The sequence below is a fragment of the Motacilla alba genome, chromosome 19, assembly GCF_015832195.1.
Source record: "Motacilla alba alba isolate MOTALB_02 chromosome 19, Motacilla_alba_V1.0_pri, whole genome shotgun sequence".
NCBI classification, from domain to species: Eukaryota; Metazoa; Chordata; class Aves; order Passeriformes; family Motacillidae; genus Motacilla; species Motacilla alba.
In genome coordinates, this window is record NC_052034.1 from 6,196,114 (window position 1) to 6,213,288 (window position 17,175).

At 50.2% G+C, this 17,175-nt stretch overlaps 1 protein-coding gene across 4 annotated transcripts; it reads right to left on the minus strand.

The window, feature by feature from the left end:
• Positions 1-440: 440 nt before the first annotated feature.
• Positions 441-17,033, minus strand: ORAI2 (ORAI calcium release-activated calcium modulator 2). Of its 4 annotated transcripts, none has more exons than XM_038158141.1 (4): positions 15,599-17,033; positions 13,234-13,279; positions 10,173-10,413; positions 441-4,801 (listed from the first exon to the last, which is right to left on the minus strand). In XM_038158141.1, the coding sequence occupies exons 3-4, from the start codon at positions 10,398-10,400 to the stop codon at positions 4,256-4,258; spliced, it is 774 nt and encodes a 257-aa protein (XP_038014069.1). In that variant the 5' UTR covers positions 10,401-10,413; positions 13,234-13,279; positions 15,599-17,033; the 3' UTR covers positions 441-4,255. The 4 variants fall into 4 exon arrangements, with proteins under 4 accessions (XP_038014069.1, XP_038014067.1, XP_038014071.1 ...); XM_038158139.1 differs by lacking the exon at positions 15,599-17,033 and adding an exon at positions 14,983-15,054; XM_038158143.1 differs by lacking the exon at positions 15,599-17,033 and adding an exon at positions 14,854-14,982.
• Between the last annotated feature and the right edge of the window lie 142 nt (positions 17,034-17,175).

Here is a 17,175-nt window from a genome sequence, read left to right on the forward strand (position 1 = left end):
ATTTTAATTACTGAAACTGCTTTGAAATGGCTGCAGAGGAAAGAACCTGTGAGCTAACCAGAAAAAAAATATCCCCTCTGGCCCAGCTGAATTTGATTGCAGCTTGAGGGGGCGTTGAGGAAGCTGCCTTAGCAGCTGATGCAATGAGATTTAAAAGATAAGGAATCTACAGCAGCAGGGAAACTCCAAGGCCTTTTTGTTTGTTTGTTTGAAGGCAGGAAAAGAAAAGAAAAGAAAGTGGAGGAGCACCTCCACCCCCCAGCCCAGCACAGGTAACCTCGAGGCAACCTGGGATTGCCTATCCCAGAGCCAGGGAATGGAAGGATGTGGAAGGGAAGGATGAGGAAGAGAAGGATGAGGAAGGATGTGGAAGGGAAGGATGTGGAAGGGAAGGATGAGGAAGAGAAGGATGTGGAAGGGAAGGATGTGGAAGAGAAGGATGTGGAAGGGAAGGATGTAAAAGAGAAGGATGTGGAAGGGAAGGATGTGGAGGGATGTTCTCTCTGCAGCTGCACCCGGTGCTCTCCAGAAACACTTCCAGGGCTGCTCAGGGCAGCCCTCCCTCCGCCCGGGGCTCTCGCACGGTGTCACTGTCATCCATCACATGCTCAAATCCAACAGGACTCCACCTCTCACGGTCACTAAGTCTCCTCGAGAGCCTCCTCTCCACTGCAACAGGGAGCCAGCCTGGCCCCGGGGCGATGTTAAAAATAGGGAGACCACAGAGTGAGAGCTGCCACTGAACACTGCACAGGGAGAACCCGATCCTGCTGCCTCCAGCTCGCGGTCGTGCCCCTTCTTTACTCCTGCCAAGATGGAAAAGGAGAGAGAGAGAGGAACTGCCTCCTAACCAAGGCTGGTGCACGGGAATGATACAAAGAATTGTTGTTCCCCTGTCCTTGAGAGTTCCTTCCCTGCTTCAGGGTGGGCAGGCAGGGTCCCTGCAGCACTGGCGCCTGCAGAGGCATTTTCCTGCTGGGCAAAAACTGGCCAAAAAAAATAATCTGAAGCAAGATCGTGGCTGTCCCTGTGCTAAGCACCAATGCAAAAACTGGAGAAATCGCTCAGACCAGGGAATAGCTGGTCCAGAGAGCCACAGTCCAAGGGGGCTGAGAATTAGGGCAGCAGCCACCCCAGAGAGCAGCAGCCCAGAGCCCAGAGCTGGCACAGAAAGCCAACACATGCCAGGGGAGATCCTCAACACTCATCCCCAGCTGAGGGTGGAACCCTTGGGAGAAGCATCTCCATGCAAGCATTGCAGGATTGCAGCCACACAAAACCTGGGACACTCCAAGAACGACAGACACCCCAGGAATGACAGAGAGGTGACAGCACAGGACAGACGTGGCCAGGCACGGCCAGACAAACCCAGACGTGCCACAGAGAGCTGGCAGCCCTGTTGGGATGGCAGTGAGAGTGTGGAAAGGCTGGCTTGACTGATGGGAATCCTGCTGACAGCCACGGGGGCAGCAGCAGGAGCAAGGAGGATTTTCTGGGGCTGGAGCACAGAAACACCCAGCTGGACAAGTACAACACCCCTACTCCTTCCTTTATGGATGAGCTCCCGTGCCTGGAACCACAGGTAACGTTTCTGCAACACAAACCTGGACCCAACAGTGGTGAAAATGTAAATCAATCGCAGGAAGAGAGGCAGGAGCAAGAAAAGCAAGTGCTGTTGTTGGGAAGGGAGAGGAATTGCAGCATGAAAGTGGATGGGTAACCTCGAGAATCAAAGAGCAAAAATACCCCCATGAGCTTCTCATGGAAGGCAGAACTCAGTGCCCAGAGAGACACAAGAAACAGAGCTGCAAGCAAAGACAGGGAAGCAGGTTATTACTCTGCTTTAGGAGCATTTGCCCTTGGGACACCATCCCAAACTGTACCTCAGACTGTCCCCTAGAGTAAGGTGGTCCCACTCCAGTCACAGATGCACTGACTTGAGACTGATCTTGAATGCAATCCCACCCAAGCCCGAAAAAGTTATTCTACAAAATCAAAGCAGTTTCTGCTGCTTTTCTCAATTTGCTGTTGCAAAAAATTAAATGAATTATCTGACTGTTTCCAGACAAGCTGAATTTGCTTTTGCAACACTGTATGCACAGGGGAAAGCTGTCAAAAAAGATACTGCAAAAATGGTGCAATACTTTCCTTAAGAGCCTTCTGAGCCCCTCAGCACACAAGGTCCTTCTATTACTGATGTTAAAGGAGAGTGCAAAGCACAGATGAGAGATTCATCCCATCTGGTCTGGCTCTGGCCTCTCAACAGAAATTCTGTTGGTAGAGGAGCTGACACATGTAGCACTTGGCAGAAAACCCAACTCTGATTCTGTTGTATAAACCTTTTAATTTTTATTATGGTAAAAAGACGAGGGAGAAAGGGCAGAGTCCTGGGGAGTTCATATGAATTTCACGACCACCCCACTTCCTGGAGGACACTCCTTGTTTTTTGCATATGCACATGAGTACAGATTAGTCATTTAGCACACAAAGACTATTTTCTTTGCTGCACATCAGCCAATATGGTACATGCCAACTGCAGCAAGAACAGCAGATGAAAGCCACAGACACAGTGCTAAGCAACTTGTTCAGCAATGCTCACATTCCCATGTAAACAAGAGAGATGAGAGGTGGTTTCCCAAGGCCCTCGACAGAGAGGAACATTGGGATAGTCTCACCCTGCTCCCCTGGGGTTTGCATGTACTCTCCCTTCTGGGAAGCTGACATGTTACACTGCCTCAAACCCCAGGGGAATGAGGGCCCGGGGTTAAACAGAACATTATAAACATCCTTCATCATTTCAGAAACCTATAAGGCCTCGGAGACTCTGAAACTGCAGTTTTGGAGTGCAGAGGAGGAAACTAGCACAGGATCAGGGCCAAGAAAATGTGCTTATGCTTCTAGCAGCCCTGTGTGTCAGAAAGCCCGACTTTCCCTTAGAAGAGCTGATGATTGCAAAACACTCTTTTCTCTCCACAAAGTTACCAAAAATAATAAAATCGGTTTTCTTTTTTACAGAAGTTTTCGCCCACGAGGATGCTGTGGAATTTACAAGCTTCCCTTGCTAAGCCACACAGACATGCAAGTGTCATTGTCTCAGCTGCTGAAAAAAGAAATGAGCTCAAAGGAAAGGGATAGCTCTTTAATGGCACACAGCATTCCTGCCAGATCCAGCTCCATCAGGCTCGCCCAGGTTCCACCAGAGGAGTCTCTGCTTTGGTGAAGGGAGAAGGAAGCATTCATTTCTGACAGAAAAATGCTACAGCCAATTAAAAAAAGAAAAAAGCAAACCCCTAAAAGATGAAACAACACAGGACTGGGCCTGTTCTCTCTAGCAAACTGGGCAAAAGGCATTGCAGCAATGCACAAATGAAGAAGACACAGTGGCAGATTTCTACAGTACTTGCTGTCACTCCTCTACCTCCTTGAAACTTGCTTTGTTAGTCCTTCAAAGTCTTGTCTCATTAAAATCCCTGTCACTGTTCTGTTTTAAGAATGTCCTTGTTAAATCTCAAACACCTGTAAGCCTTCCCTGGGCACTCTTGCCTCTTATTGGGAAAAAAAACATTATCTTGGCACTCACTCAACCTAAGGTGACAGATGCCACTGAAGAAAGTGTGAGAGAACTTCCCAGCCTCCTGCAATTCAAATTTCTACATCCCAAACTGTAAAAATAAAGTAAAGAACAGCAAAAAAAAGAACATAAAAGCTAAGGCTGTTTTCTTTCTGGTTATGTATTTATGGAATACTTGCTTTGGAACAATGGTGATCAACATTCTCAGTTCCTGTTGTGCTTTCCTGGATGTCACTGAGTCAGCTGCAGGTACCCACATTAATCAGCTCTGCTCTAGGAATGAGCTGCCAGTTAATTGTGGCTGCACTGACAGCCAGGGAGTTCTGACATGTAAGACAGGTCCTACACACACACAGAGGCCTTAGGGACAGCCGACGCAGCTTCACTTTTGGCAATGGAATATTGCATTTGTAAAAAATACAGATTTTTGGCTCCCTGTGTTAAGGTAGATAAAGTTTTGACCTTGAACACCACGGCAGTGTCGACTTAAGTACCAAGTGTGTGGGACCAGAACCAGGGCAGAGCCCCCAGCACGTGGAACAGCACAAGAACCCACAGCTAGAAATGGCAGGCAAGTAGCATTTACAGATTTAAGCCTCAAGAAAATCCATCCCTGGTGCAGCTCACCAAGCAGCAGACCAGGTATTTTGCTCTCAGCCCTGGCTGAGCTGTGTGCAGGCTCTGTCACACCACCTGCATGCCTCTGTCATGCCCATCCAGCTGCACTTTCAGTTTGTGGAGCTCCTCGATCTCCCGGTTGTGCCGCTCCGTTTTGTGCCGCACCAAGGAGCGGTAGAAGTGGATGGTGAAGACGACGAAAATCAGCCCCACAGGGACCATGATGATGGTGGACACCAGTGCTGACTGCCACCCCGCGTGGCTGCTGGGCTTCTCCACGTTGGTGGTCTCGTTTTTCAGGATGGAGCCCACCGGCAGGAATTTTATCCAGCACAGGAGCACGACTTCGGCGAGGAACAGGAGGATTCCCAGCACGGTGGAGAAGCCCCAGGCCAGCTCGATGTAGGGGTGCATGCGCTCGTGGGGGGACTCGCTGATGGAGTTCAGGTTGTGGATGTTGCTCACGGCCTCCACGTTGGGCAGGATGCAGGTGCTGATGAGGAGGGCAAAGAGGTGAACGGCCACCAGCACCGTCGTGCAGGCGCTGAAGGCGATCAGCAGCATCTGGGGGTACTTGTACTGCACCTCCAGCTGCACCTCCACCATGGCGACCTGGGGAAGGAGCAAAGAGCTGGTCAACACCTGCTGGCTTTTCCTCTTATCAAGGCTTTCAGCCAGAAAAGCGTCTTGATTCAGGAAGAACACCTAAGGTCAGGGACACACTCCAGAGCTTTTTGGAATGGCAGCCCAGATGGATCGCTGCTGTCGCCCACGAGGACGCACGCACCGCCTGCGCTGTGGCTCTTCTGAGAACGAGGTTTTCTCAAACAACATTCTCTCCTTGCCACCACGAGCCACACGAACTGCCCCAAACCCAGCACACAACAGAAGGAGCCCATTAGATGCCACGTGGGGCTGAGAGGCAGCTAACAGCCTGCTATAACCCACCATTACACCCTCCAGTGCCGCTCCTTCCTTGCGGCTGCAGCACAGGAAGTTTCAACCTCAGGCGTGTAAAGAAAAGCAAAACCAAGCAGCTCCTCTGGCCAGTGGCCAGCCAGGTTTCACTACCCACCATGGGAAGCACACAAGCTACTTTACAGCTTAAGTTAGCCCGTAGTTAAAATAACTGCCTTCTACTCTCAGGACAGTTTACATTTGTTTTTATTACAAATATGCCCAGATAAATAACTTTTAAGTTATTTATATCCTCAAATTTCTCCCTTGAGAGGTAATAACTTGGTGATACACCCAGCAGAAGTGGACAGCTACCGGCTTATGGGTGTGCTCAGCAACTCAGGAGTCTGCTTCCCAAAACAAGAGGTATCACACAGCAGGTCTCTAAAGCTATTCTTACTTTAATCAAATAAAGCTTAAGAAGCAGAATATGTGCAAGAGAGCAGTAGGCTCTCTTGAGATCAGAACTGGAGTCCTGTTAACTGGTTTAGCTTAAGAATTTTTACAATTAAGCTACCTGTGAAGCAAACCTGTACTTCTGTGTGGTGGCATCCCTGAAAGGACAGCACAAACTTTCTGCTAAGAAAAGACACAAAAGCAGTGGACAAGATTATCAAACATTTCTCTCTAGCAGCTGGCTCGGATCTGTAGCTGCACTCCATGATTGCAGAGAAGTTAACTTTCTTGGCAGCAAGGAAAACCTCTGGTGATCCCAGCTGACCTGCTGCTCCAGCACAGCACAGCACAGCTTGCTGGAAAGAAGCCCCTCTAAAGAACATAATGAGAAGGCAAAGTTTCAAATATGCACTTGATTCTGGGACACAGAAGGATTTTGCAGAACTGACTCATGATTTTGTTATCCAGACTTCACATGAGACTCCCCTGAGCAGCCATTTCAGGCTCTGTATAATCACCTGCACCACTTGCTCTGGCATTACTTGTTCATAATATTATTTAGGCTGGAAGATTAGGGGTATGCTCATGTTGTCCCTGCTGGAAGCCCTGAAAAGGATTAAAGGGAATGGAAACCAGCTGGCATGACTGCTGTCTTACCTTCATTTGCTCTGAAACCCATCAGATCACAGTCAAGTCTGAACACATTTACCAGCAAGCAAGATACAACATGTGTGGAAAATGGTCAATCTCTACAAGTCTGGATTTTATGGCTACATCAACTATTTAAAACATTAAAGACAGCAAAAATTCTGGGACAGTTCTTGGGCATTCCCAGCCTTCTGTTCTGACCATGAGCATGTCGAGGTTTTACCTTTGTTTGTTTTTATCAGCTCCTGGTTGCAGTTTACAGTAGTAAACAGCACAGTAGTTCTTGTATAGCAGAGAAAATCCTAACACAAGGCTGGCTTCACTATCAATTGCAAGGTCAATTTAAACAGAAGAGATTTCACGTTGCCTTGTGTATGTTCCCTTTGCAGTTCCCCTTGTATTGATTTGAGAGGGAGGAGATTCTCTGCTTCGCTGTACAATGAATTTGTACAGCACTGTGGTTGCCAGTCACGCCCCATCAGCCAGGGAAACCTGCAGGTACACTGTTCATTATGGGGTGCTGTAATACCCAGAGACACAGCTGAATGGGAATTGTACCTGCATGTCCAATTTATAGCTTTATATTAAAGCTGAAAGCCTGGCTGATGTCAACATATCAATTTCTGCTTGTTATCCTTCACATGAGCAGCACTTTTCAGCTAATTGGATGTTTCCTCCCAGACTAACCTATTCTCCAGGGCGAGCTTCAGCTGTGCAATGTGATGAATTTTTAACACTGACTGATGGCTCAGTAAGAGGTATTTCAGTGAAAAACACCAACAATCCAGATAGGGCAGCAAGGCAGAAAAACAGTTCATTTAACCCAAACAAGTACTGAAAAGGTGAGTGAGCTCTTATTGCTTTACCCAGCACAGGCTGTCATGTCATTCCCTGACCGGGATAAGAGAAAGAGGACAAGCTGACATAACCCATTTAAAAAACCATTAAAGAAGCTGTCTAGCCTGTAAAACTATTAATATGTCATGTTTGATACAATTATACTCTTCCATGTAATAGCCCCCCTTATTTTAAACCTCTTCCCAGAAGCAACTTTGCAAGGCTGAGCTCTCTGCCAAGCCATGGAATATTTCAGCACAGGTTTAATTTTAAGCTTGAGAACAACCCAGCTGAACTCCAGAATTACAGGATCAAGGGCTCACAACATTTTAGAATTAAACTGCAGTTAAATCACATGCAATGATGGTGGGGTTTAGACTAGCATAGCTCAGACTGTCCACAACAAGGATGTTATTCATTTTGAGAAATTTAGACCAGGACAGATAATATCAAGCAAAAGGATGACAAATGGCTTAACATAAACCATGACACATTCACACAGATGGTTTGGCAGACTGTAAAAACAACCACTCCAGTAGATCTGTCAGGGTTTTTGTTTTGGTTTCATATTTTTTTTAAATCAAACACATATCCTGTAGCAATTGGATAAGTATTGAGAAGATGGATTAGCAATAATAACTCTTATTTCCATCAGGAAAATTATTGAGGAGGTTTCCTAAGCTCCCTCTAAATTTCCTTTATTTGCAGCCTCCGTGGGGCAGATGCAGCTGCCCTACAGCCCACCTTCCAAGCAGACCTGGCACTGGAATGACCCACATCCTCCTGACCTGCCTCAGTGCTCTGCCAGAAATACCAGAGATGGTAACGAGGAAGGTTTGCATTATTTTGCAGCCTGTCCAGAAGGAGCTGGATCAGAGCCACGGCCTGTTGATTAAATATCCACCAGCTCGCAATAATTTCAGCCAATATGGAGCTAGCTTGCATCAAACACACCGACAGGGAAGTAAATAAAGCAATAGCCAACCCTGGATGACATTTGTTTACGTAGTCAAATGCACTCGAGGCTTTGGGGAAACGGTTTAATAGAATCACAGAATCGTTCAGACTGGAAAACACCTTATTAGGATCACAGAATCCAACCATTACACCAGCAGTGCCAAGTCCACCACCAAACCATGTCCCTAAGTGCCACGTCTACACATTTTTATCTCTAAATAACTTCTTTCATCAATAGCCAAAGAGGTTCTCTTATTAGAGGGTAAACATCCGTGTACTGAACTCCTGCGTTCTCGTGGAGAAATAACCCAGGAGGAACACACACATCAGCTTTCCAATCAGCTGGGGAAAAAGCTTGCTAATAAAGAGAATTCTTATTGCAAGAGATTTTATTTCTTAGTTCCTGATTTCAGGTCTATTTCTTACGTTAGGCTGGTGAGCACAATTAACACTACTTACACCTGTGTATATTCAACTGCAGTTTAAACAGTTCAAAGAGAATGTAAAACCAGTGGTTAATTCTGTGTGTTTGCCAAGGACTTCCAGTAACTTTCTGCTGTAAGAGCTGAGAAAGCCAGATTTGTTTTCAGAGATGTGGTTCAGCCCTGCAGTGTGGGTGGGCTGCAAGCCCTGAGTCCCAGTGCTGCCAGTGACAGCACACCCCGGGAGGGACACCTTGTGGGACCACACTGGGAGATCAGTACCCAACAACGCAAAATGTTCATTTAATAATTGTGTTTTAAAGACAACAGTCACAACAGAACTCCGGTAACCAGAGGCACACAGGGCATGCACATGAGAGGCTTTTTAGAGGAAGAAAACTCCTGCAGGAGAGAAGTCTACAGGAGAGCACCCAGCTTTCTCCAGAAGAGGAGGAACCTTCTGCCCCTGCAGCACACAAGCTTGGTTACAAACCAACACAGACTTTGTGAAACGCTTTTAAGAGCATCTTTTGCACACAGCCAGCGAGTGGAGAGCAATGACAAAGCAACTGAGCACCCACTGCAGCCTGCTCCTACTGAAACCCCTGCCTGCAGCTTTGCAGCTTCACTTTGGGTGACCAACTTCATCATCCCAGGCTGTTGTAATGTTATGGATGATTCATGGTCTGGGGGGCTGGGGGAGGAAAAAGCAGTGGAAGAAGCTAAAATAAAACAAGAAAGGCGATCTGGAAAGTTCCCGAGATCTGTCTTTCCCTCCCAGCTTCTGAGCTGCAGGATGAAACATCTTCACATCGTGTCCCACACCACCCAGGCGCTGCCCTCTGCCCCTCTGCTGACAGACCTCGGGAACAACCAGACCTGCCCACTTCCTGAACAGGAAACCTCCCCCAAACTGGTTCCAGCTCTCACTCACAGCAAGCAAAAGCTGAAGGGAGATAAAGGGGCTCACACCGACACAGCATGGTGGTGTTTTAATACACAGCTCAGACAGGCCCGAGCACTAGACCGCTAGCTGTCGCCGTCTTGTTTATTTGCTCATCCCTGACATGGTTCTGACCTATGCAAATCACTTCCAAATAACACCCAAGTGCTGCACAGCGGAAAGCAAGCACCAGGGATCACTTCCAATAGGCAGCACTGACAAAAATATACCAGGTTTGGCTCCCTGCAGGCTGCAGAGCCCTCTGACACCAGGTCTGAGGCTCAGGGCCTCTTCTCACACCTCAGTGGTAGAACACGATCTCCCTGATCACGCTATGCAAACTTCACTTCGGCAGACTGTGACCCAACCTCCACCTTATTTTAGGCACCGTGACCTGAGAAAACACGCAGAGAAATTAAAATAACGTTCAGGACCACAGCAACCACAGGGGCCTGAAAGCGCTCCACACCCAAGAGCAGCCTCGCATGAGGGCAGCCAGCCTCGGGGCCAAAGGAGGTCCTGGATTGTTTAGCAGTGCTGCTGGAGCCCTCAGGATCACTTGCAGGTAGGGGATTAGTGTTTTTAAAGGGCTGACTTGGGAGTGTGTGGGTTGGCTGTCAGACAGCTCATGTATCCCTGCTGCAGTGAGAGAGCCAGCCTCAAACTTTGCAGCGGCAGCCAAACAGAAGCCCCCAGGCAGATGCCTCCTGTTTCTTCAGGAAACAACTCCCTGCTTCTTCCCAGGAAGAAAACACTGATTAAAAGCTGATTTGAGGCAACCTAAAAACCTTCACAATTCAAAAAGCTATAAAACACACATTACCATTGCAAATCCAGAGAGCAGAGCAGAGGTTCTGCTGGAGGCTTTCAGCTTGGCTCGGCTCAGGTAGAGTTTTCTCCAGGAAAGGGCTTGCACGGAGTGGTGGTTGGACGTGACCAGTTCCAGGTAGCTGCGGCGGACCCAGTCCCGATAATCCATGCCCTTTGTGCCGGGCTCAGAGCAGCAAGCAGGAGTGGAAGGATCCACCGGAACGTTTAATTCAGAACTCATGGTGAGAGAAGTGCTGAGGGAACAAAACAGGCATGTTCAAGAGGGGGGTGGACAGGATGAGCATTAACTACTGGAAAAGCTGCAGCTGAACAACGTTGCCCTTGGTCAGTGGAAAATGATGGACCGAATAACATCACACTTGGAATTCAGAACTGAGAAAGGACCATCCACAACTGCCAAAAATGACCGCGAGAACTAGGCAGGATTACAAAGGTACACTGGCAATTATTTCAGCAGGAATTCTGGAAGGCTGCACATCATCTGGATTTTCATTTCAGCGCAGGCACTTCAACTTTGCCCTTTAATTCCTTCCCACTCATAAAAAATAGTTTTACATAAATACACTTCACCCCCATCTTATCTTTGTTTGGATTTGACAGTTCATGTCCCAGTGCATCACGGGCTGGCTCCGAATGCACCTCCTTAGAGTATCGAACACCAGTTGAGGGAGTCACTTTTTGCTCCTTCTTTGGAAACCATTCCTCCTGGGTCACAGTGTGGGGTGTAACCAAACTGAGTACTCTACTCCCATCTACATTACTCCTGATGAGCTGTTAATGGCCGCTTGCAGGAACTGCACGGTGCACACCCGACCCCCCAGGCTGCAAGCCGGGTGTTAGATAAGGGAAGGAGGCAAACCCAGCGTGGCAGGGCGGTGTTTCATTGTCTTCCCAAATTGCTCAACTCAGCCGAGATAGCTACAGCCAGCCCAGGGGATCATCCCTGCCAATGGGCCATCATGGGCAGCTGCAACCACCTAGGCCATAAAGGACTCCCCAGAATATCCCGTGACTCATAGGATCATATCATTCCATTGTGAAATTCCTCGCGCTGGGGGAGGTGCTGAACCTTCCTGCCTGCATCTGACCGTCTGGGCAGCCTGGGGACATGAGCACCGCCAGCACTGGACAGGCAGGGGAGGACCCCAAGTCCCTCAGGAGAGCCAGACCATCCGCAGCACCACTGCTTTAGAGAGGACTGCAGCCATCGCTTCAACAACTCAGACTGCAACCACCACGGGCCAGGCTGTACTCGGTGGGTTTAAGCCAGTTTTTCATCTTGCATCTAAATGTAATCTTTCTAATAAATTGTAACACCGACCTGAAATCTGTCTCAAGGTATTTGTGCGGGGGTTAATCTCTTCCCCCGGTTTACTTTCAAATCAGGGGAAGTACAGCAGTTTTTCTCAGTTCAACCATTGATCAAAGCTCAGTTTAGATGGGCACAGCTCTCTCCCAATAATCACAGAGCTGAACGCCCTGTAGGGTTAACAAATGAACTTCCCAAGCTTTTGCAGTGGGAAGTTAAATTTCCTGAGCTGCTCACACTCCATTTATTAGCCACATCTGACCAAGAATCCTGTTCCCTTACTTCCACCGGTGGCTCTGAGCAGAGGGCAAGGAAAAGGCGATTCCAAGGGGGAAAGCAAGCTGCTTCCAGGAAATTCCATCATCTTCAGATTGAAGGGATTACACTGAGAGATGCATGAAAGCAGCAAGAGTACTTCAGGTGGTGGAAGATTACAGCACCATGTCCCCAGGCTGCTGTCAAATGGCTCTGGTGATCTCCAGACACGGGCCAACATCCACGGAATGTTCAGTGCAAAAATTTCTCAACTCTGACACACATCTGAAACTAACTCGGCCTTCCAAAGAATGGAAACCACAACTCCTTGTTTAATCCCCTCACTCACAACTCTGAGCGCTGTGGTGGTGGCAGACAGAGACACCGGAGCTGCACCTTCTGGCTGTAAAACACTCACCAGCTCCAGGAGGAGGAGATGCTGCCCAGAATCACTCCTGGTGTGGCACTAATTAGTCCCAGCACCATCTCTCAAGGTCACAGGCACCTTTCAGCCCTGCCTGTGTCCCCCCAGCTCCCCAAGAACTGGGGCGACATGGGGACAGCTAATAAAGCCACGACTGCTGGAACACTTGGAGAAGTGGTGAAGATCAAAAGGACATCAACTGCCCACAACTCTGAGTGCTGTTACTAAAAGGGAAGGAAGCTGTTTTAGGCACACTAACAAAGAACAGCAAATAAAGCACTGCAGGTCCAAGATTGTCCCTCCTGAACATGGGGGGGCTTTTAGGTTCCAGTCCCCTCAGACATAACAAGGATGGCAGCACAGGATGATTCCTGGGCAGGTTTTGACAAAGCCGTTATTACAGCCCCCGGAACACTCCAGGAAGGCTCCTGTCCTGCTCAGGAATTTTCAAAATATTTAAAAGTAACAACAAAAAAATCCCCCAAACAAACAAACAAAAAAGAAAGGCCCACTAGAATATCCATGCCATAATAAAAACAAGGAAGAGAAACAATAACAGGGACAAACCTTCCTGCTTGATCTGTGTTTCCAGAAAAGGCAAGAATCACCTATTTTACAGAATAAAAAAGCCTCCTGGGAGGATTGGAGGAAGAAACAATCTGTGAGCAGCAAAATTGTAAAGCAGTTTCCTGTGACAACATGCTGTGTGGATCCTGCAATGTATAGCGTGGAGTGAATTCACTCTGTGTCCCCAGCTGGGACAGTGATGGCCTCTACGTTGCCATTTAATTTCATAAAATACTTAGGAACTTTCTATGTAGGAAACTTGACCCCTGGGACAAATTCCATTAAAAAGACAAATGAATTCAGAGGTTACAGAGAGAGGGCAAGAAAACCCAATCACATCTGCTTCTTCCCTTAGAAAAATAAGCTAAAAATACCACAAGGCTGAATTTTCTCTCTGGAGCAGCTCAAGAGATGTTCTCAAATAAGTAAACAGCTTCAGAACGAAATCCATAAACACAAATGTAACCCAAACAAGAAGTGCCAGGAAGTCAAACTCACCTTGCTGGCTATGGACATGGAGGGACTGGGTGGAGGGCTCCAAGGACTGAAACACAAGACCAAAGAAGAATTTTATACGCGCTGAAGCTGGAGATTTCACCTTCCTGCCTTGCAAAGTTAAAGGATTAGGACACTTGTTCTTACAGAAATAACTATCCTACAGGGTTTGACTGCCCAGGGCTGTTGAGCTCTGGATGGGGAATGAGGAATTCTCCAGGAGACCTTTTCCTCAGGCAGCCCTGGCAAAGTCCATCCCAGCTGTGTCTTCACTCACTTCCACTGCACCACCGACGCTCTGACCGCACTTCATCTCGCACAGGGAGGACAGAAAACCCGCTGTGATTGCTCCCTTATGTGGATTTTCTTAACCTGCCAAGTGCTGTCCTTCGGAAAAGGGAAAGCCTTTGCCTCCTCCCATCTCAGTGCACATGTAGGGATTTCCCCACAGCCGGGAATGAAGCCGACACCCCCGGGGCCGAGCTGAGCGGGTCCCGCTCCCACCACTGCCGTGCTCAGGCACCCACAGAGCGCTGTCTCTGCAGCACTGGCAGCTCCCCTGCCTGGTTTCGGGATGCCAGCCCCCTCCTCAGTCCCAGATTTCTGCCCCACACCCCCGGACTGATCTGTGGGTTTGTGCCAGTCCCTTCCTTCCCTGTCTAACATTGTTCAAGCTCCTGCAGGCTATGGCAAAGCCAAATCCCGAGCCCTGTTACTCCACTCGGATGAGTTCAAGCCGTCTTTACTATGGGAAAAGCCTTCCTATGTTCTCTTCTGGCTTGGGACTCCTCCAAGCAGCCCTCCTGGGGTGTCAGGTACCCAGGCAGGGTGTGAACACCCCGTAGCGGTGACCACCCTTGTGGCAGCAGGGGATCCCCGGCAGGATGTGAGCCCCTGGTCCCACCGCCACCCCTGGGATCCTCCTCACAGGGCACCTCCTAGCCCGCCACGCTCGGCATACGCTGGGCAGGAGGCGATCCCGCACTGCGAGGATCTCCCCTCCAACAGCAGCTTCAGACAGGGCATCCCTCAAGCCGGGACGAGACCCACTCCCAGCGAGGACCTTTCCCTCCAAAGACACCCCGGACAGAGGATCTTTCCTGGGCAGGACGCAACCTCCTACCACTGCATCCCGATCCAGCATGCCAAGCATCCTCCCCAAATCCTCAGGCAGCATGGGACCCAACCCTTCGATCCCGTCTCCCAAAAGCACCCTGGGTCAGGGTCTTCCCGGCACCGTCCGCTGGATGTGTCCCCCCAGAGCACTCCAGCGAGAGCATCCCTGTCCGGACACGTCCCGCGGGAGCCGGCCTGCCTTCTGCATCCCTCGGCACCTCCGAAGCACCGCCGGACAGGACGGGACCCCCTTCTCTGCCCAGGGCGGACCTTTCCCGTTCACCCCTCCCTCCGGGAGCAGGGGATTGCCCCAGCTAGGCGGGACGAGGCGCACATCCCTCCACCACCACCCGGGCACGGGATCGCCCCTGGCCGGGCAGGACGAGGCGCGTTCCCCCCGCCGGCACGGGAATCGCTGTTCAGGCAGGACAAACCCAACTCCCCCAGCACCCCGGGCAGGACGAGACCCCCTCCTCCCGGAGCCCCGCGGGCAGGAGGTGCTCCCACCTCCGCAGGACGAGCCCGCCACCCCGAACACGCCTGAGGGGAAGCCGCCCGCAGCCCCGGAGCGCGGGCCCCGCTGGGGATGAGCCTCCTGCGGGCGGGATGCGGCCCCGGGGGCGGGCCGTGTCTCACCGCGCTGCTGTCCGGGGGCCGTGGCGGGAGCCCCGGGAGCGGGACCGGGAGCGGAGCCGGAGCGGGATCGGGATCGGGAGCCGGAGCCGCCTCCGCCGCTGCCACGGCAACGCCGGGCACCGGCCACGTGACCCGCAGGAAACGGGGGGGCAGCGCCGCCACGCCCCCCGCACGTGACCGCTCGCTCATTGGCCCGCGGTCGGTTGGCCACGCCCCTCTCAACGGCGGGGGCGGGGCCTGGGGGACGCGACCCCCGCCCTGCAGCGGCCGGCGCCCCCCGCCCCGCCCGGGGCCGCGCCCGCGCCCAGCGACCGGCGACACGGGGACCCGCGACACGGGAGGCACTCAGCGCTGACAGGGACACGGCATCCCCCGGCACCGAGCCGTGCCCGCAGTGCTCGGGGGTCCCGCGGTGAGCATGCATCTGTAGGGGTAAAAAACGTCTGCGGTTCCCTAAGGTCGCAGTCGGGCTGAAGCACACCCGCTGGTAAAGATGTTAGTGGGTCTGGACCTTGCGTTAGCTCTGAATCTTGCCACAGAGAAGGTATTGGTGCAATGGGATGCAAATGTGCTTTTATTACAATTATGAATTATACAGCAAAAAGTCGCCACTTACATAAGTCAAAAGGCAGCGCTGCTCTGCCTCCGCCGGGCTGAACCTCCTCCGGCTGAGCACAGGCTCCCTGCGAATCCCGACTGCTATCTCCCTGCACTCCTCCGCTATTGACTCAGCAGGAAATCCTGTATAAACCCATCAAAAGGATAGGGACAGCCTTATGGGAAAGAGAGGGAGTTCCTGCCCTGGAAATGAGATAAAGAAAATGCTGAAAGGCAGCACAATGGGTCAGCTTTATAACAGGGTAATCCCATCTTCCTGAATTCCATTCTGCCTGGGGGAGGGAACACAGGAAAACAATTACTAAAAACCTAATAAAGAGACAGATACACGTTATCCTGAGCGTGCTTTTCACCTCTGAGAGCAGGAATACCCCTGCTCGGTTTCAGCACAAACACTGCTGTCTCTCAGGCTCCCACATTTGCACAAACACACGTACAGAGCAGCTTTAGCCCTTGAGGGTTAATCTCCATCAGACAAAGGAGAGGGACTCCTCTAGAAAAGAACGCAGAGCACGAATTTAGTGTAAGCAGGTCAAACTCCTTGGCAGTTTCAAGCCTGTAAGTTATTAGTGCCTTTTTGGTGCCCTATTTGGAATAGCAATCAGTTGTAGAGTTGTTCCTATTTTACTATGCACAGGAGCACTTCCCCTTTTCTACTCCACTGCTGAGGTTTTCCCCGTTTTGAGGTCGCACAGTATTTGCATTTTATTCTAAACGAAGATACATCCCTTGAAACCTCCCTTTGAAGTGCTTTGTATTCTCAACGAGCTCGTACTGCCACGAACAACCACAACAGAGTGTTTATGGGAATTCACAGCTACACCTACCAAACGCAGCTCCTACTGCTACACTCAGCCACCCCGGCGAGACAGAGCGTGAGGCAGATGCCACCTTCACCAACATGCTCTCTTTGCTGTTTATGGATTTCAAACTCGGCATTCCCAGAAAACACAGCATGAATAATTCAGCGCGGGCATCTTAGGGAGGCAGGATGAGGCCACACAACCTGAATTTGTTCAATCACCGAGACAAACTCGAGTTCACCTTCCTCATGGCTGAGGGAAGCGTGTCCCCGCTCAGCAGCATCCGCTCTGCTTAATGCAGAGCAGCACTCACTCAGCTCAAAGGCCTGACAAGCTCAGAGACAGAACATTTTTATTTGTGAGACTCTCAGTTCTTCTCTGCTCATAAAAAACCCTCACGTTTTTTGTGGCACATCCTACAACACAGTATCCACAGGGTTTGCCTGCCCTAAGGGGGATTCATGTGAAGCAATGCTCATAACCGATCTCTCCACGGGGAAAATGGATCCTGCATCTGAATGAAACACCGCCACAACTTGCAGCACCTGCCCCCGTGGAGACTGAGTAGAAAACATGCAGATCTCTAACCAGGGGGGCAGTGGGGATATGGACCTGGCAGCTCAGAAGTTACCCAGCCTCGAAGCCCTTGGATATGTACAGAGGAACTAAACACAAACATCACTTGCACTTGGCCACATCTGCTTCCCACCACCATGGTAATAGCACGGAGAAGCCATTACATAAAGCCAGCTCAGACAAAATGCAGGATTTC